Source organism: Melanerpes formicivorus, unplaced genomic scaffold, assembly GCF_026170545.1.
Source record: "Melanerpes formicivorus ecotype bairdi unplaced genomic scaffold, bMelFor1.0.p_v2 SCAF_133, whole genome shotgun sequence".
Taxonomy (NCBI): domain Eukaryota; kingdom Metazoa; phylum Chordata; class Aves; order Piciformes; family Picidae; genus Melanerpes; species Melanerpes formicivorus.
The window spans coordinates 1,148,626-1,156,619 of NW_027142485.1; the positions used below are offsets into that span (position 1 = coordinate 1,148,626).

General features: G+C 52.7%; 2 protein-coding genes across 2 annotated transcripts; one reads left to right on the forward strand and one right to left on the reverse strand.

Annotated features, from left to right (window-relative positions):
• Positions 1 to 341: 341 nt before the first annotated feature.
• Positions 342 to 2,391, reverse strand: LOC137456612 (voltage-gated potassium channel KCNC2-like). Its single transcript, XM_068168137.1, has 3 exons — positions 2,314 to 2,391; positions 1,421 to 2,181; positions 342 to 610 (listed from the first exon to the last, which is right to left on the reverse strand). The coding sequence occupies exons 2-3, from the start codon at positions 2,051 to 2,053 to the stop codon at positions 476 to 478; spliced, it is 768 nt and encodes a 255-aa protein (XP_068024238.1). The 5' UTR covers positions 2,054 to 2,181; positions 2,314 to 2,391; the 3' UTR covers positions 342 to 475.
• A 1,313-nt stretch (positions 2,392 to 3,704) lies between these two features.
• LOC137456616 (voltage-gated potassium channel KCNC2-like) lies at positions 3,705 to 5,450 on the forward strand. The gene is made up of 2 exons (XM_068168142.1): positions 3,705 to 4,371; positions 5,182 to 5,450. The coding sequence occupies exons 1-2, from the start codon at positions 3,739 to 3,741 to the stop codon at positions 5,314 to 5,316; spliced, it is 768 nt and encodes a 255-aa protein (XP_068024243.1). The 5' UTR covers positions 3,705 to 3,738; the 3' UTR covers positions 5,317 to 5,450.
• Positions 5,451 to 7,994: the final 2,544 nt, after the last annotated feature.

Sequence of the window (7,994 nt, forward strand, 5' to 3'; positions counted from 1 at the left end):
AGTCATCATTTCAGCTGATACAAAACAAAAGCATATTCGCCAGAATAATCAGGAAATAATGTCTTCATTTCAGGTGTGGGAAAACCTTGAAGTGAAAGTAACATCTCTGTTCCAAACTGAAGTTACCGTAACCTTCAATTACTGTGTTCAAGAGTGCTTACTAAGTGCACTTAGTCTTTAGTCCTTACATACACATTTACTTAATGCTTTAAAACTTGACAATTCTCGAAGTTGTCTTCCTACATGAAAGATCAAGGTTCAGAGCAGCAGCCCTGAAGAAAATCAAAACACTGACTTTAAACATTGTCATTGCAGTTCTAACACCACCTTGTTCTGTATGCCTGGAGTTGGAGGCAGAATACAATCTTTAAAAACACCCACCAGAGCTGCAGTTTCTGCAGGATGAAGCTTAGCTCTGAACACTTCACAGGAATCCTGGTAAATACGCCGCAAACCACTTATTACCATTTTGTAATCAAACAATTCCAATTACAAGTTCTTTTTCTTGTATTGCAGGGAGAATTTGCTGGTGGTTACTCCTCTTGTTTGTAAATTTGAGGCAACGCTGTATGTTTCTCCCAGAGGAGTTACAACCATTTGTTCCAAAGCCCTAGGTTAGAAAGCAAACCCACATGACCACTGACAACAGCAACTAAAAGACAGCACTAAAATCCAGAAAGTAGTCAGCATCAAAATCTAAAATCCCTACCCGAACAATGGACATTACCTATACCCTCAGTGAGGGTCATCCTGAGAAATCAATGGAGGAGGAGCCAGGGTGACCCAACCACACTTTGTTAACTCAGATCACCTCCCAGTGCAGACAGAGCAAAGCTGGGAAAGGGCTGAGGTCACTTTCCAGCAATACCATCACCAGGTCACCCCAAACCCAAGACCTCCAACAGCTAGGAGAGGGATGACGGCCTACTGGTGGGGCCAGCTGCCCCAGTCCCAGACATACTTCTATGCAGGTGCTCAGAAAGGACAAGGGCACCTTGGGGCTAGGCTGCTCCTGCCTGCACACACACACACAAATTGGTCCCCCAGGGAATGCACCTCCACACCCCCAGGCCAGGAGGGTGAGTATGGCTCCCTTGGAGGATCCTCAGGGCACAAATCCCACCTCACCTCATGTACGCTCCCCTGGGGGGGGCACTGGCAAAGCAGAATCCCCTCACAGACTGACATCACCGGCAGATGTGGAGGGGACAAACACAACTACCCCACAGGGGCCAACATCACCCCCACACAGTGGCCCACCAAGGCACAGCCTCTGCATGCCCAAGCCAGCTGAGGCAAGCTTCCCCTCGACGCCCCACACATCTGCCTCCCTATGCAGGGAACCATGATGTGCACACCCCTGGCAGCCCCTCAACCTCCCCAGCTGCCTCGGGAGGGAGCGCCAACCGTCAGCGCTTACCCTGGCAGCCCGTGAGGAGTAGGGGTCCTCGAAGAGTGCCCAGATGCGGGGCTGCAGCCGCTGCCAACGCCCGCCCTTGCCTTCGGCGGTTGCCCCCACGTTCTCGATGGCCAGCCTCTTGGCAGCCAGGTCGTCGTCGTCACCATCAGGGGGTGGCTCTCCCGTCAGCAGGTTGGGCGCCTCGAAGATGTCCAGGGCCTCCTCGGCGTCACGGTGCTGGCGGTATGTCATCCAGCAGCAAGGCTCCACGTCGGTCTCGTCAATGCCCCAGAAGGCCAGCTCCTCCTCGAAGAGCGGCCCGCAGACGTCGGCAGGGCAGTGCAGCTTGCTGGTGCGGTAATAGTTGAGCACATAGGCAAAGACCCCCGGGTGCCGGTCAAAGAAAAACTCACTGGCGCCGCCGTTGCCCCGGGGACTGCAGCCGCTGCCAGGCTCCGGGCACCCGCCCGCCGGTGGTAGCGGCGGGTTCGGGGGAGGCGGCGGCTCCTCGCCGCTCGGGGACTCGCTCCGGCACTCGCAGGCGAGCAGGGCCAGGCGGGTCCCTGGCAGAGTCTTCAGGGTGCTGCGGTCGGTCTCGTGCCACGTGCCCCCCACGTTGAGGATCACCCTCTCGTTGTCCTCGAGCTTCCCCATCGCTCCAGGTCGGACATGACTGGGAAAGGCTCGGGAGGCGGCAGAGGGGGTGAGGGGATAGGGGAACGGTCGCTGAGCGGGGGCACAGCCTGTCGCCGGCAGGTCCGCGGTGGACGAGCTTCTTCTGCCTTAAACGCAAACAGAAACAAGAAATCGAGGAGAAGCCTCATTAGGCATCGCCGAGCGGAGGGGAAAGCTACTCCCCGCCGCCCCTGCCTACCCCAGCGCTCTCCGTTCCTCGACCTCCTGCCGCCACGCACCTCTCGGCCCCGCGGCCACCCACCGCCGGGCAGCAGCTACGGGCAAGGCTCTCCCGCCTGCCCGCCCTGGGTAGTGCTCCGGGCGCTCTCCCCCCTTTCCCGTGGGAACAGGCTACCGAAATAGCACTGCCGCTTCTCCCGCCTGCCCCGCAGGCCTGGGAGTGGGGGACTGGAGGGGTACGGAATGACGGCTCCCCATCCCGCCCCAGGGAGGAGCCTCAGCCTCAGATGAGATGCGTGTTCCACCTTCGGGCTCGTCTTCCCCAACAGGCGCTGGAAATACGGCAGCACCGGTCCCCGAGGTGTCCCGGCTTGCCGCCCATGACTCCGATCGCCGCCTGCGATGCTCGCTCGCTGTCCCGGTGCAGAAAGGCTGCAGCTGTGAAATGAGAGGAGGGGATTTGCGAGCGGGCGGTGGGAGCTTTTGCGCCTTTCGAAGTTGAGCATGGAGAGAGGTAAAACAGCTACCTGAACGCGAAAAAAAAACCCCAACCCACCAACAAGTAGCTCTCGCCTGGCATGGAGGCACGGAGAGCAGCTGGAACGCGGCGTCTGCCCCCCCGCGCAGCCGAAACCCGCTGGAGAAGAAAAGCAGCTCGCCCTCCTCTGCAAAGGTATTTGGGGGGCGGCGAGGAGGAAGACGGGTTGACGGGGGGCAGCCGGGGGGAACCCGGGACAGCCCGGCGCTGGGACCACCGGCCTTTCCCCGCGATGCACGCTCGTGTTCGTGATTTGTCTGAGAAAGTAGCGAGCCGAGCTCCACTCCGACAGCCTTTCCAAGGGTGTGCCTGCTGTCGGTTTAATGAGGGGCTTGGTATTTCTTCCCCAAAAGCAATCCTCCCCTTCCACATTAGAGATGGGAGGAGAAGAGACAAACCTCTAAACCTTTTCCGCAACCCCTTCTCCCCTCCTCCAAGCTGTTACGATAATAAAAGATAGATGCCCATTAAATAATTAACCGCAGACTTTCTATTCCATCCCCCTAGAGGGAGAGCGGGGTGGGAGAGGTGGCGGATCCTCACGCGGGAGAAGCGGCAGTGCTATTTCGGTAGCCTGTTCCCACGGGAAAGGGGGGAGAGCGCCCGGAGCACTACCCAGGGCGGGCAGGCGGGAGAGCCTTGCCCGTAGCTGCTGCCCGGCGGTGGGTGGCCGCGGGGCCGAGAGGTGCGTGGCGGCAGGAGGTCGAGGAACGGAGAGCGCTGGGGTAGGCAGGGGCGGCGGGGAGTAGCTTTCCCCTCCGCTCGGCGATGCCTAATGAGGCTTCTCCTCGATTTCTTGTTTCTGTTTGCGTTTAAGGCAGAAGAAGCTCGTCCACCGCGGACCTGCCGGCGACAGGCTGTGCCCCCGCTCAGCGACCGTTCCCCTATCCCCTCACCCCCCTCTGCCGCCTCCCGAGCCTTTCCCAGTCATGTCCGACCTGGAGCGATGGGGAAGCTCGAGGACAACGAGAGGGTGATCCTCAACGTGGGGGGCACGTGGCACGAGACCGACCGCAGCACCCTGAAGACTCTGCCAGGGACCCGCCTGGCCCTGCTCGCCTGCGAGTGCCGGAGCGAGTCCCCGAGCGGCGAGGAGCCGCCGCCTCCCCCGAATCCGCCGCTACCACCGGCGGGCGGGTGCCCGGAGCCTGGCAGCGGCTGCAGTCCCCGGGGCAACGGCGGCGCCAGTGAGTTTTTCTTTGACCGGCACCCGGGGGTCTTTGCCTATGTGCTCAACTATTACCGCACCAGCAAGCTGCACTGCCCTGCCGACGTCTGCGGGCCGCTCTTCGAGGAGGAGCTGGCCTTCTGGGGCATTGACGAGACCGACGTGGAGCCTTGCTGCTGGATGACATACCGCCAGCACCGTGACGCCGAGGAGGCCCTGGACATCTTCGAGGCGCCCAACCTGCTGACGGGAGAGCCACCCCCTGATGGTGACGACGACGACCTGGCTGCCAAGAGGCTGGCCATCGAGAACGTGGGGGCAACCGCCGAAGGCAAGGGCGGGCGTTGGCAGCGGCTGCAGCCCCGCATCTGGGCACTCTTCGAGGACCCCTACTCCTCACGGGCTGCCAGGGTAAGCGCTGACGGTTGGCGCTCCCTCCCGAGGCAGCTGGGGAGGTTGAGGGGCTGCCAGGGGTGTGCACATCATGGTTCCCTGCATAGGGAGGCAGATGTGTGGGGCGTCGAGGGGAAGCTTGCCTCAGCTGGCTTGGGCATGCAGAGGCTGTGCCTTGGTGGGCCACTGTGTGGGGGTGATGTTGGCCCCTGTGGGGTAGTTGTGTTTGTCCCCTCCACATCTGCCGGTGATGTCAGTCTGTGAGGGGATTCTGCTTTGCCAGTGCCCCCCCCAGGGGAGCGTACATGAGGTGAGGTGGGATTTGTGCCCTGAGGATCCTCCAAGGGAGCCATACTCACCCTCCTGGCCTGGGGGTGTGGAGGTGCATTCCCTGGGGGACCAATTTGTGTGTGTGTGTGCAGGCAGGAGCAGCCTAGCCCCAAGGTGCCCTTGTCCTTTCTGAGCACCTGCATAGAAGTATGTCTGGGACTGGGGCAGCTGGCCCCACCAGTAGGCCGTCATCCCTCTCCTAGCTGTTGGAGGTCTTGGGTTTGGGGTGACCTGGTGATGGTATTGCTGGAAAGTGACCTCAGCCCTTTCCCAGCTTTGCTCTGTCTGCACTGGGAGGTGATCTGAGTTAACAAAGTGTGGTTGGGTCACCCTGGCTCCTCCTCCATTGATTTCTCAGGATGACCCTCACTGAGGGTATAGGTAATGTCCATTGTTCGGGTAGGGATTTTAGATTTTGATGCTGACTACTTTCTGGATTTTAGTGCTGTCTTTTAGTTGCTGTTGTCAGTGGTCATGTGGGTTTGCTTTCTAACCTAGGGCTTTGGAACAAATGGTTGTAACTCCTCTGGGAGAAACATACAGCGTTGCCTCAAATTTACAAACAAGAGGAGTAACCACCAGCAAATTCTCCCTGCAATACAAGAAAAAGAACTTGTAATTGGAATTGTTTGATTACAAAATGGTAATAAGTGGTTTGCGGCGTATTTACCAGGATTCCTGTGAAGTGTTCAGAGCTAAGCTTCATCCTGCAGAAACTGCAGCTCTGGTGGGTGTTTTTAAAGATTGTATTCTGCCTCCAACTCCAGGCATACAGAACAAGGTGGTGTTAGAACTGCAATGACAATGTTTAAAGTCAGTGTTTTGATTTTCTTCAGGGCTGCTGCTCTGAACCTTGATCTTTCATGTAGGAAGACAACTTCGAGAATTGTCAAGTTTTAAAGCATTAAGTAAATGTGTATGTAAGGACTAAAGACTAAGTGCACTTAGTAAGCACTCTTGAACACAGTAATTGAAGGTTACGGTAACTTCAGTTTGGAACAGAGATGTTACTTTCACTTCAAGGTTTTCCCACACCTGAAATGAAGACATTATTTCCTGATTATTCTGGCGAATATGCTTTTGTTTTGTATCAGCTGAAATGATGACTAACCCCACTATCACTTGAGTGAAATCCTGGGCTTCCTGAAACCAAGACAGAACTCCGTGAACATCAATCTTTGCCTCACAGCATGAGCTATTGACTCACACAGCACTTAGATTATGATAAGGCTGCTTAGTAGTAAACTTTCTTGATAACTGTGGTTAATTTTTTTTCTTTTTAGCATTACTGCCTGATTTAACTTCAGCAATGTCTTTTCTGGGAAGTATGGTGATGATAAAAATGGGGTATTTTCTATTAATGAAATTATACTTAATATTTGTGATTTTCTTTATTCTAAAAATGTGATCTCTAAAAATAGAAATTTATAGCAATTCAAATACAAGTTGCCATGGTAACCTATTGGGGGATAGTGCACACACAAGATTATTCTAGCAAGACCATCCAGTGATGTTATATAAACAGTGGAATACTTTGTTGGCAAGAAGGTTTACTTCATCTGAGATTCTAAAGGAAAATTTCAGCTTTCAGTGTGTGCAGTTTGGTACTCATACAGTGACATCTACTAAACATGGGGTTTTAAAGTATAAAATGTAAACCATGTACACACAACTGCTTGGAAATCTGCAACACCTCTCTTTGCTTCTCAAGTTCAGGAACCGCATCTGAATATTTTGTCTGTTTTCATCTTATCATTTTGAATTTCATAGACTTTAAATTAGAGTACAGTAGTACTCTTTTTACTCCAGGCTTAACAGAGCAATCATTTACAAACTGCTGTTGGGTGGAATGCTGTTATGTAGAGATGGAAATACTATCCCAGGAGGAGGAGAAGCACCAGGCAACAAAACCTTTCTGTGTGCTGATTTAAGCATCTCTGAAACAGACGCTTACCTGAGCCCTATCTGAATCAAACTTGCGTACTGTGGGTTTTGCTGGGTAATACCTGTACAGGATTTTGGTATACTCTGATGGCTTATGAGTGCAAGTACTCATTATGCTTTAGTTAATTGTAAAGCTATGTCTAAGTAGTTTAAAAGAAAGTGCAAGAAGCACAACTAAGCACTGAGTTTAAAAGTGTCTGCAGCTACCCAGCAGGATCTACAATGGCAGCACTAGTCTCAGCTATTGTATTTCACATTAACTAAGCTTTTAAGGCCTTTTACTTTTGAGTCATAGTTGAAACATGACTCTGCTTAAAAAAAGTAATTAGTATTTGTCATTAATTTTACCCAAGGATTGTGGATTACTGCTGCACTCAGTGCAGGAACTCAAAATGGCCCTGCGATTCACAAAGATTACAGCACTATATCCTTTATTTTCTGAGAATGTTGTAAATCTGTTCAAAGGCAACAGGGGAAGTGTCTGCAAAGTTGGGAAGCTCAGCAGCATGGGAGTCAGTGTGGCCCAGGGCACTTGAGTAGACACTGCCTGCAGCACCTTTGCCTTTTTTTAGCAGCTGAAGGCATGTTGCCCAACCCTTTTGCTGTTCAGACTTCATTTGCAGGAAAGATTATAGTTACTTGGTTTACAGGGAAGGTGAAGGACTAATTCACAAGTACTTGCAAAGTTTGCTGTAAGTATTCACTGAACCCTGAATAAAGTCACAAAAGCCTTGCAGCCTAAGGCATCAATATACTTGATCCTTGCTAGTGTACTTACTAATACTGATCTCATGCTGCTTCCTCATGAGGGGAGCTGGATTGGAGTGGGGAGTGCAGTGATGTTGGGTAGAAATATGAAGTTCCCATCTACTGCTTTCACAGAATCATAGAATGGTACGGGTTGGGAGTGACCTCTTAGTGCAGCCCCCTTGCTAAAGCAGGATCACCTAGAATAAATCACACAGGAGCATGTCCAGGCAGGTTTTGGATGCCTCCAGAGACAGAAATGCCGCAGACTCTCTGGGCAGCCTGTTCCAGTGCTTTGCCGCCCTTAAAACAAAGAAGCTTTTCCTGTTGTTTACAGGGAACCTCCTGTGTTCCAGTTTGTGTCCATTGCCCCTTGTCCTGTCATTGTACAGCACTGAGAAGAAGTGAAGTTACATTTTTGGAGACTCCATTCTCTGCCCCATAACATCTGTGCCACCTTTGAACATTTGGAAAGTCATCTGAAGTGACTGAGATCAGAGAAGGAGAAAATACAACTTTACATATCCCCTTGGGAGGGTAATTCTGCATGAATTTTATTGGAGAAGATTCTTATCAAAGATGACTTCTGTCTTTAGAATAGAATAGAATAGAATAGAATA